At 44.4% G+C, this 27,826-nt stretch overlaps 2 protein-coding genes and 1 long non-coding RNA gene across 9 annotated transcripts in view; 2 read left to right on the top strand and 1 right to left on the bottom strand.

The window, feature by feature from the left end:
- Positions 1–27,826, top strand: part of LOC308459918 (uncharacterized protein) — a 47,503-nt gene that overhangs the window by 2,571 nt on the left and 17,106 nt on the right. For 2 of the 4 annotated variants that reach the window (XM_080975750.1, XM_080975748.1), the window contains exons 1-4: positions 22,415–22,560; positions 24,125–24,268; positions 25,297–25,402; positions 27,248–27,430. In XM_080975750.1, the coding sequence (XP_080831876.1) occupies positions 24,129–24,268; positions 25,297–25,402; positions 27,248–27,430 (429 nt within the window). In that variant the 5' untranslated portion in view covers positions 22,415–22,560; positions 24,125–24,128. Of the gene's footprint in view, positions 1–22,414; positions 22,561–24,124; positions 24,269–25,296; positions 25,403–27,247; positions 27,431–27,826 lie in introns of those variants that run through there. The other 2 variants (XM_080975751.1, XM_080975749.1) reach the window with 2 other exon arrangements.
- On the bottom strand, positions 776–19,019 carry GPR141 (G protein-coupled receptor 141). Of its 4 annotated transcripts, XM_080975980.1 has the most exons (4): positions 15,181–15,436; positions 14,153–14,299; positions 2,942–3,073; positions 776–1,822 (listed from the first exon to the last, which is right to left on the bottom strand). In XM_080975980.1, exons 3-4 carry the CDS (start codon positions 2,954–2,956, stop codon positions 878–880), a joined length of 960 nt encoding a protein of 319 aa, XP_080832106.1. In that variant the 5' UTR covers positions 2,957–3,073; positions 14,153–14,299; positions 15,181–15,436; the 3' UTR covers positions 776–877. The 4 variants fall into 4 exon arrangements, with proteins under 4 accessions (XP_080832106.1, XP_080832107.1, XP_080832105.1 ...); XM_080975981.1 differs by lacking the exons at positions 14,153–14,299; positions 15,181–15,436 and adding an exon at positions 18,605–19,019; XM_080975979.1 differs by lacking the exon at positions 14,153–14,299.
- Positions 6,038–6,837, top strand: LOC308459759. The gene is made up of 2 exons (XR_013978312.1): positions 6,038–6,419; positions 6,600–6,837. It is a non-coding gene; the product is annotated as an uncharacterized lncRNA (long non-coding RNA).

Genomic DNA, 27,826 nt, shown 5'->3' with positions numbered 1-27,826 from the left:
AGGGACAGTGGACCGGCCCATGGCTGGAAAAGGTTGCTGACCCCTGGCTTTGTATCTGATGACACAGTTGGAAGGTAGCTTGTGCAACTAATCTTTCCTTCCACCTTCTGCCCCCCCCCAAAAGCGCCTCCAGAGTGTTGGGAGGGGGTCTTGAATAGGGTTGGAGGAGAAATTTGATTTAGCATGTATTTAAAAAACACTTTCCAAAACAATATGCAAACTGAAACATAGCTCCCCTTTGAAATTCATACTTATCAGAATTTTGTGGTGCAGTTCTGCAACCAGTCTTTACAAAAATGCATATATTAGGGGGAGGTTTGCATTGAAATGTAGATATTAGTGAAAGCAGCATTTTTAAAAGCACCACATTCGGGGAAATTACTTGCAACGATGTGTACATTAGTAAAAAAACCCTCACTAAATATATGTTTGGGGGAATCTACAGTAAAACGCTTGTGAAATTTCATGTGAATCTAAAAAGACCAAACGCAAACCGCTTCAAAATGTGAAGAACTGAATTAAGGACTAGTAAAATGAGAAACAGAGAGAACCAAAATGGACAGATCTTTCCTTCCCTAGTCCTGAGCAGAGTGGACTCTCACACAAAACTGCAGTGGACCGAGAGAAAGAGACTGTGTGACACTGTTAAAGGACTCTGTGACTCTCTGAAGAGACTTCGCAGGGATACAGGGAGCATTAGGGAGCCTGGCCAGTGGTTGGCAGGGTAGACTGGGTTTACAATCTGCCTTTGCTTACATAGCCGTCAGACACAACCCATAATTTATAAATTTTTATTCCGAGAAACTTTAAGTCATATATCTTTCATCTACCCAGCTGACCTTGTCGCCAAGACTTTCTTACATACGAATGCAAAGTTTCAGCAGCATAAAAGTCCACTGATTTTTTGCCTCAGGGTTTTACTTCCAGTTATCACAAACAAAAACAAATCAAGGCAACTGATGGCAGTTATGCTCAAGCAGATTTCATTGACAGAATTCAGTCGCTTGTCATCCGCATGCTGAATGAAATAAATCCGGAAAAAGTGACTAGGGAGGAAGCAAAACATTAAGATCCCTATAAAGAACAAGCTTTTCAGCTGCGCCTGAAACTCTTGATATGACCAAAGGGATCCTGAAAGGGTTTTCACCACCTTTCGAATCATGAACACTTGTAAGCCCAAGAGGGTGCAAATTATTGCAACCATTACAGCAATTACAATGTAGTTGACTGCTTTCACTGGGTCACTGTTGAACTCCTGCTGAAATTCAAAACACGTCACATTTGCATAAACCCCCGTTTTCCCATACCAGCAAAATAGTACTGGCACCACAATAACAATAGCCAGAACCCACACAGCTATGCTGGTTGCCACAGCATGCAAATTCCTATAGAATTCCACTTTGTCCTTCCACTGAAAAAAGATAAGGCACCTGATTACCAAGAAAATCATATAGAACAGGAAAGTGAGGTACATGTGGAAGTGTAGCATTCCGCTCACAACTTTGCAAAAGGGCGTTCCAAAGATCCATTTTTTGGTGGCGTAGTAATACACGCGAAACGGCACAGTCACAAGGAAGAGGCTGTGGACTACCACTAAGTTTATGATGGCAGTTGTGGTCACCGATAAAGCATTCATTTTCAGTAGCAAAAAGGACATTTTGATGACTCCACACACACCTCCGATAAACACCGCCGTGTATATTGTGATCAAGGCGATATGAGCGGAATCTATTGAGTTGAAGTTCAGTTGAGGCTCTGACGTTGAGCTAGGAAGTAACTCTTTCCGTCTATCCATGCTTCTAGAATCTTCTTTTATCACAGCCTGTTTGGGAGTGGGGAAACAGAAAGAAAGAAAGAAACCAATTTCATTAAAGTTTCCAAGGCACATGTTGGAAGTAGAATCTTTTGGACAAAGTACTAGAGATAACTCTTTATGGCTACCTGTGGTATGGTTGAACATGAAAGCAACCAGAACACAAACTGTTATCTTTTGAGACTCACATGAAAAAAAGACTAATCACTTTCTTCTGTTTAAATGCAGGCTTACGTGAGATACGTCATGAAGAAATTTATCTCTATGCATGCTTCCTCATGGAAAGAACATCTCTCTCTGAGGTGAAATTTTTGCATGACACTGATTCAATAAAATAAAGAGACCTCATCATGGGCATCAATGAATACATGAAGTTTTCAAAATGGGCAGTTATTATTTTATGCAATAGAGCTCACCCCATTACACACTCTGCTTCCTCTAGAATTTTGAAAGTTTCACCCTAAACACAGAAAGTATTTTCTTTGTTTGCTTCTACTAAAACATATTTGGAGTCCTCTACATGCTGCTTAAGGTATATTTGGCAAGTGTTATTTCCTCTCATAACTGACCCTTTGGGGGAAGTCTTACGTTTTAAAAGTCTCAAACTGCTTCCAGGTACGTGCTTTGCAGGCATTCAAAGAACACAGGATGTGATAAAGCACTTTATGTGTGGGGTTGTGCATGCCAGCCAAAACCTTCTGGGGCTGAGCAGGAAGGAACTATTAGTCTGTTTGGCTGAGAGCACATAGGATCATGTGATCAGGGCCCCGGATACCGGAAGGTTCCCAGTTGTGGGGAGATTTGTAAGTGAGTTTGTGTTTCGAAGCCTCCTTCAGACCTTCCAGCAAAATGCAAGAAAGCTGGGGGTGGAGTCTACAGGGCCATCACACACCCATCACATGTAGGGTGTGGGTCCCGTGCTCTCTATACATGCCTTCTATGCAGATCCCACAAACATCTGGTTGACCACTAGGAGAGCAGAATGCCGGATTAGATAGATGCCATTGGTCTGACCCAGCAAGCTCTTCTTATGTTCTTAAATCTAAGAGATAATGAAGGCTCCATTGTAGACGGCAACTTTTTGGAGGCCGAGGCCTAACCATGCACAAAGAGATAGGAAGTACTAACCAGGGATGAAAACATTTCTTGCTGTGCTGGCTCAGTCAATTACTGGTCAAACTGAATGGCCCAAGTTGGAGGAGCTTGATGGTTAGCAGGACCAAGACGAGGAACAGGATGCCCAGGTGTGCCTAGATCACACTGTGAACAGAAATGGTCAGAGCTGAGAAGCAATGCTGCTAACTGCATAATAAACAGCTAGGGTTGCTTTTTGGTCTCAGATGCTCAACACCTGAAGACGTCCATGTTTTCAAACTGTGAACCTCTTTTGTTTCCAGTACACAGTGGTCTACACTCTATAACCGTCTTAAACTAAAGACAAAATATGTGATGCAGTTTTAGGTAAGTATATTTCCATGTTCTTGTATTTTATTGCGGTGTGCCGCATTTGGACTTGAGGGCTTGGGGACAATCAATCAATACTGGTGTTTAATGCTATGTACATATCTAATCCCCAGAAGTCTGTTGGTCTGCAAAACTGTATAAATGTGTTTTGCCTTCAGGAAATGGCCTCTTTCTAAGTCTGCTTACCGTGAATGTTGACTTTGAAAGGAAGTGTGCAATAATTTCTACAGCGCACCACCTTATGCTATTCACATCCTCTTATTTCATGTGGCTTTTACAAGCATGGACCACAATTTGATATGTTTAAAAAGGGATTGGGACAGCAGACCAGCTAAAAAGAAGTAAAATGAAAATCAAACCACAAGATTCAGTGTGCAGCTAGGGACTTGTGTAAGCATTTTGCTGAGGTTACAGGTGTACAGATGGCAGGGATAACTCCAAGATCTATAGGCTGCCTATCTATTCCACAAGGAGCTCAGCGGAACAAAGAAAAGAGGAAACTGTGAGAGAAAGAGATGCACCATCAGCCCAGCAGTTTCATTGCCCACAAGAAGGGAACTTGTTCTGCAGCAATGCCACTTATTGCCCAGAGAAGCTCTCATCCACATTTGTATAAATAATGTTATGAGCTTGTGGGTGCTAGGCTCCTATAATCCCTGGATTTAGTAAGTGTTAGAATTTAATCAAGCCTTGGGGTGTTAAGCTGTGTGACAGACTACTTTAATCACTCATTTTATCAAGTGTTAAAAACTAACTAAGCCAGACTAGTTTCCTCTTGAGGTGCTAAGTCTTGGGGTGATGGGTCAATACCAAAGCATCAAATAAACAGACAAAGCCAGAGTTTAGAGTAGGGAGGTTAGGAGTTGAATGAGCTGGAAGTAGTGATGGCACTGGGCAGGAAAGCAGCAAGCAGAAGGCAAAGAGATGGAGCAATGGTGGATTTCTCTTTGAATCATGGGAGAAACAAGACACTTTTGAGGTGTTGAGGCTGTGAACTCTCCATCGTAGGCTCAGGTTGTATATGTGTAAATAAACTATTTATCCTAAAGACACCACAGTCTCTGCTGTGCCTCACTTCCAAAAGGAAATACAGACCCTGCGTGAGCGCCTAGAACCCATGGAATCTCGCACCTCTCAGAGATTGGGGTCGTGTACAACAATATCGTTCCAGACTAGGGTGCTCCCCCACCTTTGTTAAATAATAATCAGAACTCCACAGGGCAGAAATTGCCCACACCAGATGCCAGTGCAGATCAGTGCTCTTTGGCAGCGCATCAGTAACTACCTAAGCAGCAAGAGATGTACTTTTTGTATTCAGCATCTCTGCATAACACTGAAATAGTCACAGGCGGGTAGAAGGTGCTCAATTGTACTTATAGTTGGTTTATTAATAGCTTTGGGGCTACATAAGTTGGACTACCTTAATGGGGGTAGAAGAGTTAAGTGGTGCCTTAAAGCCTGCTGATGTATTTATCAAGAATAAAGCCTACTTTTTCAGATGTAAGCAGTGAAATCTCAGCTGGCAGGATATACCGGTACTTTAACTGTGCCTGCATTCAGGTGTTCCTCTTTAATCATCAGCTCCCAACATTTCTTTAAAATGAAAGCACAGATTTTCAGGACTTTAATTGAATCAGAGAGGCCAGATCTTGCCCAACAATTCCTTGAAAGTGACTAAGGTGAAAGTGATTGAAATGAACAGTGTGCTTTTTTTTTCTCCTGCAAATGAACTTAACAAGACTCTTGGCAGTGTGAGCACACATGCATTTTGAAGGCCAGTCACCGTCCTGCCCTTTCGTATAACCTGGCATTCTGAATTGACTCTGAGCCTTGACCGCAGAGACCCTGGGCAGACTGAATCATCTGCACTTAGTGCCAGCTCACATGATCTGGGTGGTGATAATTTCAGAAGGGAAGTTTATTTTTAACAGCTGCACATTTCTAACCAGCTGTCACGAGCCTAATATTATCTCTTCTGATTTTTGCTGGCTCATATCTATCAAATATTATTAGATTCTCACCAGACAATGCTTTTCATCAAGCATCTGATACAGCAGTTGGTGTTATCATGCTCTTAAATATTTTTTTTAAAAAAGCCCAGATTCTGATCTAAGCATAATGACACAATCATTCAGGAAAGAGTGATTGGCAGGTATAAAAATTTGCTGTTGCTAAGGATACCATTAGAACACTTGCGGGGAAATAAGCAAGTCTGACTTTGCTTGCTCTTCCTTGACTATAAACCATTTTCAGTGGGTGGTGTGTATGTGTGTGTGTGTGTGTGTGTGTGTGTAAGCGAGGGGGTTGCTGCGTACACATGACTAGTTTAATTAAATGCAGTTTATGGCTATTTATCTCAATTTGGATGAAAGTCGGGGAGTTTTTTGGGGGGACGCATCAAAACACAATATTTTATAAGAACCAAAAGGATAGATAATAAAATATAGATATGGCAGATGAAGGTGATAGACTATATGGGACTAGCAGAAATGACTGGCAGAATCCGAGACCAGGGAAAAGAGACGGCGGAAGAAGATTGGAAGAAATTTAAGAATTATCTTAAGAAACATTGTAAAATTAATGAGTGCTAGAATGATGTGGTTTTAGAAATTAAATGGAGTACAGCTGTAAAGATTAAGTTAAAAGAAAAGAATGGTTGACAATTAGATAAAATTAAGGGTGAGGATTTGCTGAACTAAATATTTGAAATGGGAATGCAAAAAGGGGAGGTATGAGGAGGTCGGTGAAGTAAGTTTTAAGAAAATACAGTGGTGCCTTGCAAGACGAAATTAATTCGTTCCGCAAGTTTTTTCTTCTTGCGAGTTTTTCATCTTGCGAAGCACGGTTTCCCATAGGAATGCATTGAAAATCAATTAATGCGTTCCTATGGAAACCGCTTGCCAGGCTGGCGGTGCGGAGAAGGGCTTTTCTCCCCACCGCAAGCCTTCAGGACAGGTACGGGAACAGAGGGGAAGGGGCGCAGTGCTTCTCCTCTGTTCCCGGGGCTTGCGGTGGGAGGAGGGTTTTTCCTCCCCACCGCCAACATTCAGAACAGCATTCTGAATGTTGGTGGTGGGAAGGAAAACCCTCCTCCCACCGCAAGTCTTCAGGACAGCCATCCGAAGGCTGGCGCGGGGAGAAGGTCTCTCCGCCCCACCGCCAGCCTTCGGAGGATCCTTCCGAAGGCTGGCGGCGGGAGGAGGTCTCTCCGCCCCACCGCCAGGCTTCGGAGCAGCCTTCCGAAGGCTGGCGGCGGGAGGAGGTCTCTCCGCCCCACCGCCAGGCTTCGGAGCATCCTTCCGAAGGCTGGCGGCGGGAGGAGATCTCTCCGCCCCACCGCCAGCCTTCGGAGGAGGTCCGAGGACAGTGGGGAAGACGCGCTGCGCTTCCCCGCTGTCCCGGAGATTTCCCTATGGGCTTTCGTCTTGCGAAGGAAGCCCATAGGGAAATTCGTTTTGCGAAGCGCCTCCAAAACGGAAAACCCTTTCGTCTAGCGGGTTTTCCGTCTTGCGAGGCATTCGTCTTGCGGGGCACCACTGTAAGGTTTTGAAATTATACTTGTTCTTTTTTGTTTGTATTTGTGTGTATTGTTTTGTTTGATATAACTTGTAAAATCTTAATATTTTTTTTTTAAAAAATAAGATAATAAAATATAGATATGAATTGTGGCAATGCCTTGTGTTCACTGCTTCTCAAATCAATGGTGGGAGCACACTGAATGCAGAGTCAAAGGAAGCATCTGAACAGCCAGAGAGACTGTAGAACTATCCTTCCGTTGGAGTGAATCCAGTCCACGTTTGTTGAAATGAGTTCAAATTTAAATAAATGGGACTTTATGCATTCTACATTTATTCCCACAGACCCTCCAAGTGACCCAATTTTCCAGGGAGGTGCCTGATTTAGAGTAGGCATCCTGGTTTCTGATATGATCTCGGAATGTCCCACTTTTCCTTAGGATGTCTCTATTTTCATCGGAGAAGCGTTGGAGGGTATGGCGTTATCCGACCCCTGAGCTTTCTGAAGGCAATCCTGTATAGGGAAGCTTTTTAAAATGTTTAATGTTTTGTTATGTTTTTATATATGTTGGAAACCGCCCAGTGTGGGGTACAAATGGTAAAATTATCATTATGGAATGGGATGTCCCCAGTGCTTTTTTTCTGGGGGTACGCAGGGGTATGCATAGCCCTAAACATTTTGTGAATCTAAGTTTGGCCTCACTGAGGGGCAGTATTTCAATATGAGTACGAAAATGAGAGTACCCCTAAACATTTTTTTTAGAAAAAAAAGCACTGGGCACAACACTGGTAAGCCATGATGTAATCTGCATCTTAATATTACTGTTTCAATTATACTTCATAAAAGGTAAAGGTATCCCTGGCCATTAGGTCCAGTCGTGACCGACTCTGGGGTTGCGGCGCTCATCTCGCTCTATAGGTCGAGGGAGCCAACGTTTGTCCGCAGACAGTTTTTCTGGGTCACGTGGCCAGCATGACTAAGCCGCTTCTGGCGAACCAGAGCAGCGCACGGAAACTCCATTTACCTTCCTGCTGGAGCGGTACCTATTTATCTACTTGCACTTTGACGTCCTTTCGAACTGCTAGGTTGGCAGGAGCAGGGACTGAGCAACGGGAGCTTGTTCCTGTTTCAATTATACTTCATAGTCAAATGCAAAATGTTCTCATTTCTTATTCTGTTCGGTCTACTGGACACTCTTATTCATCTGAACTGAGAGTGAAATACCATACAGAAATGGTTGAAAAATTCAGTGCGATCTTACACGGCTGAACTGGTTCATTCTGTTGCTACAACTCATAAATAAAATTCAGTTTCAAGATACTAATTTAGCAGAGACTAGAGAAGTCTTTATTTTCATCAGACAAATGTTGGAGGGTATGTTCCCATGGTATCTAACTTAGACTGGACTCAACCCTGAAGAAGGAGTTTTGTTCTGAAAAACATGGAGACCAACCACAATAAATATCTCTCTTAGAAAAGCACCAGAGCTTGTCTCCTCCTTGTCCGACTTATTGTGGTGCTTCTCCTCCTCTTCCTGTCCACAGACCCTGCCACTAGGCCACAAGGCGCTCTTGGTGGGACATGCTCCTGCTCGCCTTACTCACTGTGCTCCTCAACTGGTGTACCCCTACACTGTGGCAGTTCTGCCGCCTGCCTGCACCATTGGCCAAGTGTTTTTTGTACTTCTGCAGCTCTTAGGGCTCCCCTGGACAATGCTAATACCTCTCTCTTGTTCTCAGTAGCCCTGTTTTAGCCACAATCCTGCTAGCGCTCACCACCTGAGTTCGCTATTAGAAGGAGGATCGTAAAATGTAAGGGGATTGCAGAACAGCAATTGCATTCTTTCTTTCTTTTTATGGGCAAATGCTATGTACTGAAGTTCTCACCCTGGGACAGCAGGGGGATACTGTAGATAGTTTTCACTCAGGTCCACATATGCAAATAAGGAATTGAAAGTGACGTTCAGTGATTGGATAGTTACAGACAGTTGTTACTGTTGCTTTGTAGTTGAGCTCTATATAAGCAGGTTGGCTGAACCCTTCAGTTCAGTTCTGTTCTGGGCTGTGAATAAATAAGAAGTGTCTGAAGAATCGCTGTGTCGTCTGATATGTTCACCCACAACTTAACAGCAAAGGTATTATCTAATTCCGAAGAAGAAGAGAAAGAGCACAGCACTGAACAAGCACTTTAAAGATCACTCCACTTCACTGGCTTCTGAATCTTGAGACAATAGGATGTTTATGGCTAAGCTCAAGTATTTCCTGCATTCTGAAGCTGATTTTGTCAAAAAGGGTGTGTATGGATGGGACTCAGTATCACTCTCAGTTCCCCTTTTAAGTAAAGCATTCACAGCCCTCTGATTTCAGTGCATGCTGTCTGCTGAAGTGGAAGGGAGGTTTAAGTCCTGTTATGCTAGATAAAAGTCTGTGGTTGTGGGTCAGGTGAAATAAAGGAAAATACCACTTATCCGTTAAATTACCCTACGTAATCAATCAATACAGGGACGCGGGTGGCGCTGTGGGTAAAACCTCAGCGCCTAGGGCTTGCCGATCGCATGGTTGGCGGTTCGAATCCCCGTGGCGGGGTGAGCTCCCGTCTTTCGGTCCCAGCTCCTGCCCACCTAGTAGTTCGAAAGCACGCCAAAGTGCAAGTAGATAAATAGGTACCGCTTTATAGTGGAAAGGTAAATGGCGTTTCCGTGTGCTGCGCTGGTGCTGGCTCGCCAGAGCAGCTTCGACACACTGGCCACATGACCCGGAAGTGTCTCCGGACAGCGCTGGCCCCCGGCCTCTTAAGTGAGATGGGCGCACAACCCTAGAGTCGGACACGACTGGCCCGTACGGGCAGGGGTACCTTTACCTTTACCTTTAATCAATACAGCAGATATGTATCCTTCACAAAACCACCTGCCTGTTATTACGAGGGTGGCAAAACTGGAAGCAAAAAAAAGGTTTATAAAAGTTAACGGGATGCCATGCATATTATTTTATATCAAATATTTTTCAGGCCCAAATATTTTAAATTGTTAAATATGGATATTTAAGCTGGTAGGGCTCTATGTTTTATTTGAATATTATTTGCTTCTTTTGTTTTATTTTTCAACTGTATGGGAGATGTTGATGTAGGGCCAGTCCTGATTCTATATCTTCCTACATTCTTTTAATATGTTCATTTTTCCTTTTTAATATAATGCAGTAGTTTTCAAGCAGTGTGCCTTGGCACCCTGGGGTGCCTTGAATGATGGTCAGGGGTGCTACGGGCAACACTGTCCCTTTCCCCTTCCCTCCCTCCTCTGATGTCCTCTCACGTCTCTGTCTCCCAAAGGCTTGCATAGCTGTTTGTTGCAGCAGCCCTGGCTACAAACTCCCCGGGCGAATGGTGCCTCTGGGGCTGGCCAGGGGGTGCTGGTTGCCAGGAGCTGAGGTGGCCTTGGAGCAAGCAGGCAAGCGGGTGAGGGATCCCAGCCAGCCAGTCCACCAGCCCTTGCTGTTGGGAATGGACAGACAAGTCCCAGGCCTCTGTGGGGCAGTGTGAGGAAGCACCTCTCTTTGGGGCAGTGGGGGCAGCTCAGAGACCAGGGGTGGCAGCAGTAGCTGCCCAGAGGACTCCCAAGGAGAGGAGAGGAGGATGAGGGAACCCTCCAGAAGGGAGGGTGTTTGAAAAGGGGTGAGAGGCTGTCAGCTCTGCAGCCATGGGGTGACATAACTGGGCTCCTGAGCCCCACAGGGGTGCCACAGAAAGAATGTAGTTGGTCAAGGGAGCCGTGCACTCAAAAAGGTTGACTTGTAAGTTAGATCACAGCCCCCACTGAAGGATAGATAGTGCTTCATCACAATCTTGGATTTGTATGGAGTCAAGGCAGGAGAGTTGAGCAAAAATGAAGGCAGACTCCACAACAGCAGTGGTCATGGCACTGGAGTGAGAAAGGAGAATCACAAGAGGGGGAAAGTGATGGTTTAAAACAGGCTTCCTCAAACTCGGCCCTCCAGATGTTTTTGGCCTACAACTCCCATGATCCCCAGCTAGCAGGACCAGTGGTCAGGGATGATGAGAATTGTAGTCTCAAAACATCTGGAGGGACGAGGTTGAGGAAGCTTTGTTTAAAACAATGGCAGAAGTTTAAGTAAAGCAGGGATGGAGAGAATTGAGAGGCAAATGGCAGAGGTTTGAGTAAATTACTTTGGAATATTTGAGAGCTCTGCATCCTTTATCTATTGTATGGGTAGGCAAACTAAGGCCCGGGGGCCGGATCTGGCCCAATCGCCTTCTAAATCTGGCCCGCGGACGGTCCGGGAATCAGTGTGTTTTTACATGAGTAGAATGTGTCCTTTTATTTAAAATGCGTCTTTGTGGTTTTAAACAACAGTAGAGGTTTAAAAAAAGCAGGGAGGAGGAAAACTACTGAGTAGATGGCTAATAGATTTTCTAACAGGCCAGTAAAGAAACATTTTTGCATATGCAGAACAGCTCTAATTGAAGATGTGGTGAGCTATATTCTATATTGCCCTTCATATAGTCCACCAAGGGTTAAGTTTATTTTTCCGTTTCAGATCTTTGTAGAAGGCCAACCCGCTGATTTTAAGATAAAAAGGCTGTCAAGTAATGTAGATAAGTTCATCAGCTACAGGGTAGCTCATAGCAAAAAAGATAAGAGAGGCCTTTCTGAATAATACTTGTGCTAAATGTTAAGGGAATGGCAGAGAGAAAATGGCAGTTGTAAACAACAGCAGAGGTTTGAATTTAGTAGGGATGGAAGGACACTGAAAGTAAAAAAAGCAATTTTGAACAATGGCATAGTTTTGAGTAGAGTAAGCAGTAGGATATCACAGCGTGGGGAATGGCATGTTAAAACAAGGTTTTATTTTCCTCTGTGCTTTCTAAAACGCAGGTCTGAACTTTTCTGGTCTGTTTCCCCTGCCGCTTTGCCACTCTTGAACACTCCACAAGAAAACCCAAAAATCTCCAAGATACGGAGTGGGAAAGCAGGGAGTGAAAGTTAAGTGTGGATGAGCCCTCATTGTCCTTTAACTCATCCAACCTCACGTTGTTTAAAACCACAATTGTCGTCTTAAGGGTTCCTTGAGAATGATCTCATGCATCATCAGTATCTTTTAAGGAGTGACAAACCACCAAATACCTATGATTATAACATGTTTCTTTTTAAAATAGACCATCCTGTTTTGTTCATTTGCTATGTACTTCTCAGTGTGTGCCAGACTTCATTGCAGAATAAAACATCCACAATGTTATCACTATTGATTATTGGCTCCCCCCCCCCCTATTTAATTTCCTTAAAATAAATTGGCCACTTATAAAGTTTTTATATATATTTAAAAAATGCAGTCCAACTTGCTTGTTATTTCCTTTTGGTCAATACAGTGGTACCTCGGGTTAAGAACTTAATTCGTTCTGGAGGTCTGTTCTTAACCTGAAACTGTTCTTAACCTGAGGTACCACTTTAGCTAATGGGGCCTCCCGCTGCCGCCACGCGATTTCTGTTCTCATCCTGAAGCAAAGTTCTTAACCCGAGGTACTACTTCTGGGTTAGCGGAGTCTGTAACCTGAAGCATATGTAACCTGAAGCGTCTGTAACCCAAGGTACCACTGTAACCTCTTATGATTGTGTAGCTATTTGTCTTGCCATGGTGAAGAGTGTGCTGCAGCACAAAGAACTGTGGTTTCAAATCCAAAACTCTAAATTAGTTTTGATCGCTAGTAGTGATGGTCATAGAAATATTACAGTACTCTATCTAGGCAACCAAACAACGAGCTCTCAGACTTACTTAAACAGGAATATGCACAGACATTTAGGAATTACCAAGCAGTTGCATGGTTTTTGAACACAAATAGTAAAAACAAAACTCCACAGGTGAATGGTGGTTCATAATTAACTGCATGCCCACTAATTAATTCACTTAACATATAACTAATTAATTTGGGTCCTGTTCTTTTCCTGACTCTTCCTCAAATACTGGAAAAGTAACACAACTGCCCCAGAAAAGAGAAGATGAGTCACTTCAACATGTTCAGTTTAAGGTCACTTACTAGTTATTCCAGTACTTACTTGAAAATGCTAAATCTTTCCTCAAAAGTAACTTCCACTGAATTCAATGGAGCTTACTCCAGTGTAAGTTGGTGCAGCACTGCAGCCTAAGGCAAATAGGAGCTACCCTTCCTTTACAAAAAGAACAGTCTTTCAACGGTTCAGTTCATAGAATCATAGAATCTTAAAGTTGCAAGGGACCCCCCCGGGTCATCTAGTCCAACCCCCTGCAATACAGGAATCTAAGCTAAAGCATCCATGGCAGATGGCCATCCAACATCTGTTTAAAAACCTCCAAGGAAGGAGAGTCCACCACCTCTCGTGGGAGTCTGTCCCACTGCTGAACAGCTCTTAGTGTCAGAAAGTTTTTCTGAATGTTTCATCGGAATCTCCTTTCTTGCAACTTGAAGCCATTGGTTCGAGTCCTACCCTCCAGAGCAGGAGAAAACAAGCATGCTGCCTCCTCTATGTGACAGCCCTTAAGATGTTTGAAGATGGCTATTATATCTCCTCTCAGTCTCCTCTTTCCAGGCTAAACATACCCAGCTCCTTCAAGTGCTCCTCATCAGGCTTGGTTTCCAGACCCTTGATCATCTTGGTTGCCCTCCTCTGTACATGTACCAGCTTGTTAGTATTCTTCCTAAACTGTGGTGGCCAGAATTAGACACAGTGTGGACTAAGGCAGAATAGAGTAGTACTATTACTTCCCTTGATCTGGAGACTATACTTCTGTTGATGCAGCCTAGAAGAGCATTAGCTTTTTTTTTGCTGCTGCATCACTGTTGACTCATGTTAATCTTGTGGTCCACCAATAATAATAATATAATAATAATAATTTATTATTTGTACCCCGCCCATCTGGCTGGGTTTCCCCAGCCACTCTGGGCGGCTTCCACAGAGACCAAAAATACACTAAAATGTCACACATTAAAAACTTCCCTGAACAGAGCTGCCTTAAGATGTCTTCTGAATGTCAGGTAGTTGTTTATCGCTTGGACATCTGATGGGAGGGCGTTCCACAGGGTGGGCGCCACTTCCGAGAAGGCCAACCAGCTACAAACCCACCTAACAGTTACCTCGTTCAACCCACATTTTACCAGCTTCCTTCTGAGAATATAATGGGGGACTTTGTCAAAAGTCTTACTGAAATCAAGATGCACTATGTCCACAGCATTTCCCTGATCCACAAGTTTGTAATTCCATTAAAAAAAAAAAATCAGATTGGTCTGGCATGACTTATTTTTGAGAAACCCATGCTGGGTCTTAGTAATCACAATATCCTTTTCTAAATGCTCACAGACCGACTGTTGAATCACCTGTTCTAGGAACTTCCCTAGTATCAATGTCAAGCTCACTGGTTGGTCTTCCTTTTTCCCCTTTTGAAGATGGGGAAGACAACATTTGCTAGTCTGTAGGAACCTCAGCTGTTCTCCAAGAATTCTCAAAGATAATAGACAAAGGCTCTGAAATTACATCCGCAAGCTCCTTTAGTACCCTTGGGTGCAGCTCATCAGGCTCTGGAGATCTGCATTCATTTAAAGTAGCCTGGTGTTCCCTTACTACCTCTTTTCCTGTCTTGGGCTGCAGCTCCCTCCTTGCATCATTTATTCTGTTATCACCAGGTTGGGCGTCGCTTTCCTTTTGGGTGAAGACAGAGGCAAAATAGGTGTTGAGGAGTTCTGCCTTTTCTCCGTCACCCAATAGCATTTCTCTGTGTTCCCCACGCAGAGGACCTACCACTTGCTTGTTTTTCCTCTTATTTCGGACATAGTTGAAGAAACCTTTATTATTATTTTTAACCTCTCTTGCAGGCCTGAGCTCATTCTGAGCTTTAGCCAGCCTGACTTTCCCCCTGCAACTGTTGGCTACTCATGTATAATCCTCCTTTGTGATTTCCCCTTTCTTATACATGCCCTTCTTAACTCTCAGCTCATCTGTAAGCTCCTTATGCAGCCACACCGGTTTCCTTAGATGCCTCCCACTTTTCTTTCTTCTTGTATCGTCTGCATTTGGGCCTTCAATATTTCTCCTTTTAGAAACTCCCATCCTTCTTGGACTCCCTTCTCGTTGAGTATTTCTGACCATGGGAACACACCCAGTAGCTCCTTCAGCTTTTTGAAATTGGCCTTCTTAAAGTCCAGAGTTCATGTCCAGCTACACTCAGTTTTCCCTTGCCTCTGTATTCTGAAACCCAGGAGAACATGATCACTTCCTCCCAAGTTTCTGAGCACTTGTTGCACATTTTATGCTGAAACAAACATACTATCCCCCAGCCCCCGGTTGTTTTTTGTATCTGAGAAAGCAAGCTACACTGCCCTTGTTTAACATATTTGCAAATGCTTACCTGGTTCTCATAATTCTGAAAAATCCGGCTTTGTTAAGGAGTCAAAAATTAATCCGGCAACTGAAAGCTCAAGTGCTGTGACCAAGTGCTCTTGTTGCTGCTGTACCTAAACTGCGACAAGAACCACAAAACCACAAAGAGCTTACGCCCACAGTGTGGGTCTGATCTCATAGTCTGTTGATAAAAATGTCCACTTGAATGTTTCCTATTTGCAAAAACACTCCAAGACACCACCAAAACCCAGGTGACCGGGACAAACACTGTGCATTCGGAGACTACCAGGTGCCTATAGTCTTATAAGGCTAGTAAGCAGGGATGTTCAGCAAATATTATCTTATTATGCATTATTTTGTAGTTATTTTGTATTTATACCCCACCTTTTCTTCAAGGAGCGAAAGGTGTACGTTTCTTCCCCTCCTCATGTAATCCCTGCAACAACCCTGAATAATACTACAATATTACATCAAGGGCTTGTTTGCACCAGAGCAAAATCTGGAACCTCATCCCAGTATTGTCCAGGACCTTCCCCCTTTAAATGCATTTTTTAAATTAAAAAAGTTCCTTTTTCACTTTCCAAAGATAAATAAAATCTCACATTTAAAGGGGGGAAAGCTGCAGGCCAACACTGGGATGGGGAGGACATCCTATTGACACCCATTCATTGGTGAGGACGCAAGCCAGTGCAAATCCACATTTTGCTCCAGCGTGGACAAGCCCATAGACTGCTTCTCTACATTTCAGTTCTCTGTTGGCGTTCCCAAGAAATACTTCCTTCCATACATCAACCTACAGAAAATGTTGGTGATGTCCCCATTCCACAGCCTCTCCATGGAAGTTATTTGCAGGTCTGGCAGAAGACTCGAAGGGACCATCCTTTATCACACACAAAAAGGGTCAGGTACCCCACCCACTTTTCACTCCAAGTAGCACCCCTTTTATCAGAAGTCCCACCCTTCCATATAAATTTTATATCTAGATAGATAGATAGATAGATAGATAGATAGATAGAGTTTGTTTTAGGGTATTGTGTCACATATGTATGCGACTGTCTCATTGCTCTCAATCTGAGAGCATAGGTTTCTAGTTCTTCCAGCCTATGGTGTGGGTACAAATCCTAAACATTGTTCCCCTTTATATCTCACCCCTTGGGTGTATGGAGAGCCCTGCTTCAGATGTAGCCTAGTATTTGAAATTCTCCACTGCACCTGGGCATACTGAAGTGCTCTGCCAGTAAAAATAAGGAATGTGGATGGCCCACCACCCTCCCCCAAAGGCATGAGGGACACCTTGACCAATAGGAGCAAATATGGAGGGGTCTTCCCCCCACCCACCCACCAACTCAATGCACTTATTGGAAAATGGGCATGCTGCCTCTGAGCCAGGGCACATGAGAGCATCCATGGTCACTTGTCTTCAACTGTTGGCTATGGTATCCTGTACAGTGGTACCTCTGGTTGTGAGTACTGACTCTAAGCCTCTGCAGGTTTTGGATACTGTTCCTCCACATGCTGCCCTAGTTCCTGCAGCATCAGAAGAGACCTGCTGAAGACCTAATCTATTTCGGTGTATGTGCCATATTTCTTCTGACAGATCCAGGTTCTTCTACCTGATGATGTTAGACTCGTTGTTGCAAATTGGATTGCTCCTGGTATGTCCAATAAATCTTGGGGTTCATCCGTGCAGAAACCCCAAATGACCTTTGTTCTAATTCAGCAGTAAACAACGGATTTTCCCAGGGAAAACAGCAGGAGAAAAGAAAAACCTCTCAGACCTGTGCCAGGAAATCATGGGGCAAACAGAAGTGCGAATGAGCCCTACGCTAACCCTGAGAGAATCTGTGCACTCTCTGAGTACATGCCTCCAAACAGCCCAGTTTCTAGTTCTGTAGAGAGTGTTGCAGAAACAGGTTCCTCAGTGAGGAAGGAGAAGTATTTCATGAGCCGGTGACCCTGATATCTGAGGAAGAGCCTGTCTGTGAAGAAATGTCCCCATAGATGTCCCAAGGAGAGTGTCGCAATCGATGTCCACAGAGTGATGACCTAAGGGGGACTTTTGGGGCAGAAGGAAGTTGACTCTGTGGCTTCAGATTACTGTCTTGCCTGCCTATGTTTGATCCAAACAGAAGACAACAGTGTTTAATTCCCAATAAAATCTAGAACTATACATTGGTACCTCGGGTTACATATGTTTCAGGTTACAGACTCCACTAACCCAGAAATAGTACCTTAGGTTAAGAACTTTGCTTCAGGATGAGAACAGAAATGATGTTCCAGCGGCGCGGCAGCAGCGGGAGGCCCCATTAGCTAAAGTGGTGCTTCAGGATAAGAACAGTTTCAGGTTAAGAACGGACCTCCGGAACGAATTAAGTACGTAACCAGAGGTACCACTGTAATGTTATTTCTTTATTAGTTATGGCTTCCTTACCAAAAAAGATATAACCAGGGACAGTTTTGGAGGGGTTGGGCCCTGCTTTAGAGGAGTATCTAAGCACAGCAAAACTAACTAAAAACCAAGGGTGAATCTACACTGGTCGGTTATGACATTAAAAATGTGTTATAAAAATGTGACACCAAAGGGCACTGCAAAAGTGGTGTATAATTGCTATATAATTTTTTAATAGTCTTTGATAGCAGATCAGTGTAGATCTAGCCCAAGTTAAAGTGTGGCTTGTAAGCCAAGTTGCTTATGCACTGTGATAACTGGCCAGGATTCACTTTAAAAGAAACAAAATAGTTGCACCAGATAGCAATTCACAAGGACAAGCAGATTTAGCAGGTGGGGGGCTGTGTGCACATGACTGGCTTAAGCTGCTGCTAGTTTGTTCTTTTCCTCAATTTGGTTCAAAGATGGTTTGGAGAAAAACAGATCAAAAGCACATAAGAATATCCTAAGAAGCAAGTGCCATAGATGCTGAGTCAATGGGAGTGTTGATATCAACAGGCCTTAACTCATTACGAACTTTCTACATGAGTTCCAATGGTGTCTACATGCAACTAACTTAGACTGGACTCAACCCTAAAGGAGGAGTTTTGGTCTGCAAAACACGTACAGTGGTGCCCTGCAAGACGAATGCCTCGCAAGACGTAAAACCCACTAGACGAAAGGGTTTTCCATTTTTGAGTTGCTTCGGAGGACGAATTTCCCTATGGGCTTGCTTCGCAAGACGAAAATGTCTTGCGAGTCTTGAGATTTTTTTTCGCTCCCCCCCCTCTTTTTCTAAGCCGCTAAGCCGCTAATAGCCTTTTAGCAGCTAAGCCGCTAAGCCGATAAGCCTTTAATAGCCGCTAAACCGCTAATAGCGCTAATCCGCTAAGCCGCTAATAGGGTTGCTTCGCAAGACGAAAAAACCGCTAGACGAAGACACTCGCGGAATGGATTAATTTCGTCTTGCGAGGCACCACTGTAGATCAACAACAATAAATACCTTATGGTGGCGCTTCGTTTCCTCTTCCTACGAGGCCACAAGGTGCTCTCAATGGGGCATGTTCCTTCCCGCCTCACTCACTGTGATCCTAGACCAGTATGCCCCTCTGCACTGTGCAAGTTCTGCCACTAGAGACATCACCTTGCCAACAAAGGTCCGTATTGTTAAAGCTATGGTTTTCCCAGTAGTGATATATGGAAGTGAGAGCTGGACCATCAAGAAGGCTGATCGCCGAAGAATTGATGCTTTTGAATTATGGTGCTGGAGGAGACTCTTGAGAGTCCCATGGACTGCAAGAAGATCAAACCGATCCATTCTGAAGGAAATCAGCCCTGAGTGCTCACTGGAAGGACAGATCCTGAAGCTGAGACTCCAATACTTTGGCCACCTCATGAGAAGAGAAGACTCCCTGGAAAAGACCCCGATGTTGGGAAAGATGGAGGTCACAAGGAGAAGGGGACGACAGAGGACAAGATGGTTGGACAGTGTTCTTGAAGCTACCAGCATGAGTTTGACTAAACTGCGGGAGGCAGTGGAAGACAGGAGTGCCTGGTGTGCTCTGGTCCAGGGGGTCACGAAGAGTCGGACACGACTAAACAACTAAACAACAACATGCACAGCGTTGCTCCCACCAGTGGGTTCTGCTGCCACAAGCAAGGCAGCAACGGGACATGTTCGTCAGCTGCCCCCTAACAGAATAGCTAACTGAATGGCTGGCTGTTCACTCGTAAAGACAACCAGGCAGGTTGAAATGGCAATCGTAGGCTCCTAGAAAGCTACTGACAGTAAGGAGGCCAGGTTTGAATGAGGACACGGCATGTGCATCTTTGCAGCTGGTTGCTGGTCAACTTCTGAGTCACTGCTGCTTAGCAGGAAGGAGAAGCGGTAGGGACTCAGTGCAAACACACCATCCAAGCCAATATTTTTTCTTGCCGGCCTTCCTGAGACCTTTTCCTCTGCCCTCTGCTCCCACAGTGTGCTGATGTTCTCAGCTAGTTGCCTCAAGCCTTCCTTTACCAGCATGAGTCGGGGTCAATGAACAGAAGGATGCTATTGGGCGCTAGGCCAATGGGTTATGGTTATTCCCTTCAGCTGAAGAGCCACTGAGCCCACGGAGGGGTCTAGCGCATGCCCCCTGCACTCACGCCACTGGAGGACATGGCAGAGTGCAGGCAATGCCTATAGCCTTCAGTCTTCAGATCAATCGGTGTGTATTAATATTAACTAAAAATAAATAGGAATGCTTAACAGGGATGCCCCAAGGGATTTTGGCACCTGAGGCGAACCACAAAATGGTGTTATGGCCATTTCCCACCAGGGAAAACAGGGTGAGTGGAGATCTAGATCAGGAACAAAGGCAGGGGAATAAAAATCTGTATCAGGATCTGCCGTTCATGTGGATGTTGCCGCCTGAGGCAGCCGCCTCAACTTGCCTCATGGGTGGGACATCTCAGATGCTTATTGTTAATATTTTCTACATCCCTGAGGGTTCCTTGCATAAGCAGGAGCTTTTTTCCCATCTGTGGGTGGCCTCATTTCTCTGCTTTGCAGGTTAGCACCAGGCTGTTGCAGAAAATGGCAATTATTAGTGCAGACACCTAATGTTGCCAGGCTCATGACTACGGGTCTTTTGCAGGTGGTTTTTGTTTTTGTTTTACTTTTCAGGTTTGTCTTGTCCCACAAGTGCCTGGCCTAGGTGGGTGGATGTGGGCTGAGGTCAGTCAATCAGAAGGAAGGTCAAAATGCAGACTATTCCACACTATTCCCATTTGCTTTCTCTCTCTCCACCTCCCCTCAGGTCATAATATGAAGGCCAGCTGTTCAGTATGAAATTATGGGCCTAGCAGGATTTAGCCCTGAGCAAATAACCAATGTCCTCAAATTTTTCAGTTGTGATAAAAGAGATAATCAATGCCTGACAGAAAAGGGGTATTTTTAATATTGCTCGGAGCCTGGTAAGCGGTTGTCATGGTTTCTGAGCCTAGCACACAGAAAAGAACGTTTAAAAGAATTCAAATAATGACCCTGAACTACACAATGGAATAGAAGAGTTTTTAGTTAAAATGTACTCAAAACATCAGGGGTAGTGGGCCTTGCGAACAATATTCTAGAGGCAGATTATATCACAAACACTCCTCCACCCCAGGCAGGGCTAAGAGAGAATGGGGAAGAAGAACAGTTGAAGCCACAAAGTTCTCGACTGTGTGCCATTCTGTAAGTGGCCATTGCAGCCCCTTTCATTGTAGGGTACCTGAGTTAAAGGAGAAAGTGATAAAGAATGAGGGTATCAGTGACCTTAAGTCCATGAGCATCTGTCGTGTGTGTGTGTGTGTGTGTGTGTGTGTGTGTGTATAAGTGATAAGAAAGCAAAATACTGTGACAGACAACATCAACCCAACCCACAATGCTAGAGAGCCTCCTGTCTTCGGTTCACATGAATTGCAAATAAATAAAGTATTAAACAAAGGCTGTATACACCCAGCATTTTATTCAAGAATCAGTGGAGACAGAGTATTGGGGTTTTTCCCCCACATAGCCCACGCACAATCTAATCTTTTGCAGATTTTGTTGCCCTGAAAAGCAGTTCTTGAGGGGGGGGGGACCAGTTTCTCTCCAAAAATAAATGCTCATTGAAGATTGATTCTGCATTACCCATTTGAAAACAGATTAAAACAGTTGTAGGTGGTCCCAGCAATGGGGGGAGGGTATATCCACCCTTTGCCAAGGGCATTGTGGGTAAGCGTATATCAAAATCGCAACCACCACTTCCTTCTTCATTCACCTGGGGAATGTGCAGGGAAGAAAAAATGTGGATAATCTAATCAAGGAGGCTTTTCAAATGTGTATCAATTAGCCACCCCTGCCCTTGTGGGTGGCAGGATCTAGAATCAATCTAGATTGAAAGCAGCGTCTTGAGGATGAGCACAAATGATTCCAGGTTGAGAGAAACAGCATTTTTGTGCGGGTTATTGTGTACATAACCAAAGTCCTTCCTGCACACACAGAAACCACCGTAAAGGTAGGTAGTAAAGGTAATGGGACCCCTGACAGTTAAGTCCAGTTGCGAACGACTCTGGGGTTGCAGCGCTCATCTCGCTTTACTGGCCAAGGGAGCCGACGTTTGTCCACAGACAGTTTTTCTGGGTCATGTGGCCAGCATGACTAAGCCGCTTCTGGCGAAACCAGAGCAGCACATGGAAATGCCGTTTACCTTCCTGCCGAAGCGGTACCTATTTATCTACTTTGATGTGTTTTTGAACTGCTAGGTTGGCAGGAGCTGGGACAGAGCAACAGGATCTCACCCCGTCGCAAGGATTCGAACCGCTGACCTTCCGATCGGCAAGCCCTAGGCTCAGTGGTTTAGACCACAGTGCCACTCGCGTCCCAAAGGTAGCTAGTAGGTAGCTAGTATCAGATTTAAAAAAATAAATGGTTCTAGGTATCTTAATTCACAAAGATGAGTACATTGTGGCACTGCACAAACATCCAGGGCTCTTTAGTTTAACAAAATAACCTCCCCAAGGAGATAAAAGAGCTTCCCCAAATGTATCAAAGACAAATCTTTCAAAATAAAAGGGCCATGAGGTTTGGGGAAGGCTGTTGACTTCTGCCAGGCCAAGGGCAAGGAGAAGGTTTGTGGTCCCATCTGAAAGGAAGGTTAGGAACCTTATGCTATTCCACCAAAGTCATGGAAATAACAGGTCCTAGTGGTTTAAAATGCTCAGTGTTGAAAGGCTGGGGGGAGGGATGAAATCTCACTTGATGTTTGCTAATATTATTTACACAGTTGTGATCTCACGCCACCTCACAAACAAGGCAACTGCCAGGGCTGGTTAGAGGGCAGCTTGTTGGGGCTGATAACAGTTTGACTCTACACCTGGGAGCTGGGAGCTAAGTGAGGGCCTTGTTCTTCCTCCGCATCCCAGAGTATATTTTGCTTCTGGAAATTATTCTGGGTTAGTGTACCTTTTAGAATATGCCTAGATGAGATAAAGCAGCTCTTTATAGTATTCAGCTTTTGCCAAAAAGTAAAGGCAATTTTGAATGCAAATCATCCTATCCTTTGAAACACCCATATTCTCTTATTTATACATCATTTCATAGAATGGTATAGTTGGAAGGGACCATGAGGGTCATCTAGTCCAACCCTGTACAATGCAGGAATATTTTGACCACCATGGAACTTGAACCCACAACCCTGAGATTAAGACACTCATGCTCTACCGACTGAGCTGTCCCTGATTAATCTTTTCACTTTCCTTGTTAACAACAACAGTAATGTTGTTAAGATGGATATGCTGTTGGTGTGTGGTTTGCAGTTTGCTGAAACAAGTGTTTAGCAGGCAGGGCGGACCCAAGACATTTTGGCACCTGAGGCGAAGCACAAAATGGCACCTCCCTGCCAGGGCCAAGAGGCCGGCAGCATGGAAGGGGTCTGCTGAGGAGAAGGCAGATCGAGCTTCCAAGAAGCAGCAGGCGAGGCATTCCTTGGAGGCCAGATCTGCTGCCTCTGTGGATCCTGCCGCCCGAGGCGACGCCCCATCTTGCCTCATGGGTGGGCCGGCCCTGTTAGCAGGCATCTAAAACAGTAAACTGAGGACTCCCGTCCTGCCTGATATTAATAAGTAGGGGATTCCAAAGCATTTATTTGTCAAATGTCGCTTTGTCAAACACTTAATGGTGCTTAATAATAGCTATTAATGATAAATTAACATGTGCTATTAAGGTAAGACGGGTTATATGCAGGAGAAATGATTTTGAGGAGCTATGGAAGGTGTTTGTAGAATTTGTACTGTTAAAACAGAAAAGGGTCAAACCATCTCAAGAGGTGTGGAAATTTTGGGAGGTTGGATAGTTACAATGGAATGGTCTCGGGGGTGGGGTGCACGTTTTTATTCTTGTTTCTTTATTATTATTACTTTGTCAAAATCATTTTTTAAAAAAAACAAACAAACCACTTAACAGTATAGTGGTCTAAACATGAGCAGTTTAATGTAGATCAATGATCCCATACATCATGCATTGCATCAGTGTTGATGGACGTAGCCGGGGGGGGCAGCTGCTCCCCTCAATCAATAAAATAAAATAAAAATTCATAGAAAACTGAGGTTCTGCCCACTCCAACAAAAATCCTGGCTGCACCCATGTCACTGCGTCATTCCTTAACACGATTAATGTTAGGGGTGGGCTCTAGCATTACGAAGAGTCTCTTGTAAGCAGAGGCAAGGTTGACCATTAGATGCCGTGCTGAACTTGGTTCAGATCCCATAAAGAGATGCTGAACATTGAGTCTTGGCTTAAGAAACACCTCCCCCCCCCCCATCTGTCCAAAAAGAAATGATAGTAGCCTATCAAATTGGATTAATAAAAATGGATTAGGTATATGCAGGAAACCTATACCGTTTGTGCTGTGTAAATTTTGATTGTGAATTATAATAACACATGGCGATGTATTTTGAAGCTTTTTTAAAAAATCACATCTGTTGGGGTTGATCTTGTTCTGGTCCTGATGTTGTATAGAAAGATGATGTTTGCGGATCTGCTTCTGGCCACAGAAAGGCTCAAAAGCGAGAAGAGATTCCTTAGCAACATGATTATCAAGCTCGTTGGGGAGAACCAGCAGCTCTTGAAAGAAAACAAGCATTTTAGGCAAGAGATGAGGAGGTAAGAGATATTTCCGGTGCTATTTTTTCATCTGTTTGGCTCCCTCTACAGGAGATGCATTATGAAGCCTTCTAGGTCCAGCCCTGTTGCCTTCTCTGGGATTGGCGAAAGCTGGTGCCTCCTCTTCTCCCTTTCCACCCTCACCTTGAAGCCTCTGAGTCAGGCCAGGTGCTGCTCTCTGAAAACCCCCACCTTCAAGACTCCCGCCATCCAATTAATGAAGGAAGCAGAAGTGACCCATATTTAGTATTTTCTCTGCTTAGAGCATAGGAGGTTCTTCCATGACGGGATCCTTGGGCTGCAAATAGCTAGTAAAATGACAAATATCTAGACAACGGGAGCTCACGGCCAAGCAACATGTGTGACATAGGAAATCTGTTATTGGATCTTTTCCCTTGATTAAAAGTTATTGCCTAGTGGAGGTAATTTAGCTTGGTGCCATGGTATTGTGGGAAGGGACTGAGCCTTACGGCCTGTGCTGTGCTGTCTTGAAATAAAATAACCCCTGAAGCTGCTATTAGCTCTGAAGACGGCAATGCAGGTAGTAATTCTGGTGGGAACTGAAGTTTGGGAAGTAGCAAAGGCAGAGGATTGAACCCCCTTTTGCCAGGGTCACAGGCCCAGTGCAAATTCCACCTCTCAGAAACTTTAAGTGATAAAGAAAAAACACCAGTGATCTCACTATACAAATCCATATGTACAGTAAATTATTATTAAGAATATTTGTATTACAAATATTTGGAAGGGTAATTGCTGACATTGCCATGAGAACTGTATTTGATTTGTTCTATCTGCTTTTATTTTGTTGTTGTGTACCACCACGATATTCTCTAAATGCTTTTGCAGTCCACAGAGATATCTAATTACCAATATTTCTGATAAGTACAATGACAGTCGCAAATGATCGCAGAAAGAGTGAGAAGAAGTCTCCCCACATTCGTTTTAAACCCCGGGGCGCTTTTAAAAAACCCTTTCAGCGCTCATTTTCCCCAGCCTGCCGTGTTCCAGCCTGTTATTATGTCTTGCAGCCTGCAGTATCCACAGCGTTACATAAAAAGAACCTGGGAGGAGATAGAGGTGGAAGACGGAATCAAGATCAAGAAGCCAAAGGCTATAAAGCATCAGCAGGAAGAGGTTGGAGAGAGAAATCTGATTGTTTGAAGACTAGGCAGAATGCCGTTGTCCCCTGTTTAGTCATTCCTGCCCCCCTATATGATTCCCCTCTCCTGAGGGGGAAAGTGAAGTGTCCTGCCCTCAATGTTCATGCTGCCCCGCCATGTTGGCGGCTGAATGGCAGCTGTGGCAACGATGCCCTACTTGAGTCAGCGTCTCGTGCAATTTAGATGAGAGCTTACTCAAGGAGATCCCCTACAGGTGTTCAGCACCTAAAACGTGTGGGGCTATAGCATACCCTCCAACATTCCTCAGATGAGAAGAGGGACATTTCTCACTCCCTGAAACTGACCCTCCTTGACCCCTCCCCCATTTTTAACCCCCACTCACAGAGCATTTCCACCAGCACTACACTAATGGAACAAAGCATACTCACCCTCCGCTGTCCTGAGAAATTCCTTAATCCCTATTGTATTCTATTCTTTTTACAAAATAAAAACACACACCAATAGATAAATTTTAGAAAGGGGCAAGATTAGACTTGGATGCACAAAGCATTTATCCCCCCCAAATCAAGACTCCCTGTATTCTGTTGTGCTCCCCTTTTCTTTCCACCCAGGGCAGTCCTGCCCTCTGCCTGCCCCTCAGAGCCGGCGTATTACATGGGGCTGGGTCTTGGCAACGGCAGCTTCTCTTCCTCCTCACCTGCCCTCCAGCAGCTGCTACAAGCTGCCCAAGGGAGGAGGCCAGCAGCAGCGGCCATGGAGAGGCGAGGAGAAGCTCCCTCACAGCTGCCACTGCTGCCACCACCATTCAGAACAAGCGCCAGCTCATCTACCTTTCCAAGCTCGGTGGTGGCACTAGAGGGGGAAATAGGGACATTCCGGGATCATTTGAGAAACTGGGGTGGCGTTCATAATTCCAGGACTGTCCCTAGAAAATCGGGACATTTGGAGGGTATGCTATACACCATGTGGGGGAGGGGCCATTGTACTGGTGTACATTTTATAAAGCCACCAGAACAGTAATATTTTCTCAACCACCTGCACAACACTTAGCAAACAATTTAAAACGAATAATATCTACATAGAGGTATTTCTGCACAGGTGTAAAGCAGCAGAGTCAGCCATGCACATGTCAGTGGGCCAAATCTTCTCCACATTGTTGTGTATTTGTTACAACAACCCTGCAATCCAGGAGGTTGGAGCAAGGTTGCTTCCAGGCACAAAATATGTCCAGTCCATTCTTCTGCTTCCTGCCATACTGGAATAGTGGGAATGAATGGGGCAGATACGGGGTCCGAGAATTATCTGAAGATGCTTGATGCAGTTCCATCTGTGAAGCTAAGTAGCAGCCTAACGATCATGAGGGAGCTGGTGTCATCTGAGTCACTCTGAGCTCCTTTAAAGAAGGGTGGGGAATCTTTTTTTTTTACAAAGGGCTGATGACTAATGGGAAGAGTAATCTGGGAGCCAGAGTTAACATTGGGCATAGCCAGAACCAGACTGGGGACAAATGTCTCCCTCTTGCCCTTTGCCACCTCATCTCCCTCTCCCTCCTCCACAAAATTTGCCATTCATAGCTGCCAACTCTGTCATCTTCATGGTAAACTGTGGTGCTAAGCTACCCAAAGCAGAAGATGTTCGGGACATTTAATTGATCCAGTCTCAGTCCTGCATCAAGTGGCCCTGTTGGCCAGCCATGTTTCCTTCCAGGAAAGTGGTAGCATTTGCCTGGTGTGACCCTGAACATATAGTGAACAGAGAAAGAAGAACCGTTTCTTTGACAGAAGTGTACACATTCTGCTTCAGTATATTTTCAGTATGTTGTTTAAAAATATAGATGTATAATTATTTTTGCTTTAAGTGGTCTAGATTGTGTGACTGTCAGCTGGCCAGGCATCAAGAACACCTAAGGACAAGTATAGCTCACCATGGAATGGCCAGCTGTGATTCTTCTCTCATCTCTGATTCTGTCAGGCGTCACCATCTTCTAAGCAATGTGGAAGCCTGGCAACCCTTGGAGCACGAACTAACAAGGAATGCAAAGGTATCCCAGTTTTCACCAGATGAATTCTTTTTGCAGGGCACCAACTTTGGGGAAGTTCTCCTGTACAACACTTGCACACTTTCTTGTTCTTGCTAAACCTTGGCTTGGTAGTGTTATGTGCAAAGGAGTCCATAGTAAAGCCCTCTACCCTGTTCAAATACTATATAAATGAATAGTAATGTTTTATTAATTGAGCGGGGGGAGAGAAGCAAAGGGTGCAATGCTAAACCCATGTATAATTCCCTTTGAACTCTATTAGGCTGTAACTGCTGGGAGGATTCTGCACCAAGTTTGCTGTTCAGACCAACATTTTCTTTCCAAAAATCAAATCTATAAAGAGCAACAAAATGTGATCCAAGCTAGTATACAGATATTATTTGTCTGGCAATCTCAAGA

This window comes from Podarcis pityusensis (genome assembly GCF_964106645.2).
Source record: "Podarcis pityusensis genome assembly, chromosome: 12".
NCBI lineage: Eukaryota > Metazoa > Chordata > Lepidosauria > Squamata > Lacertidae > Podarcis > Podarcis pityusensis.
Note: the sequence above shows the minus strand (reverse complement) of the source record. Positions and strands in the feature narration are given on the sequence as shown.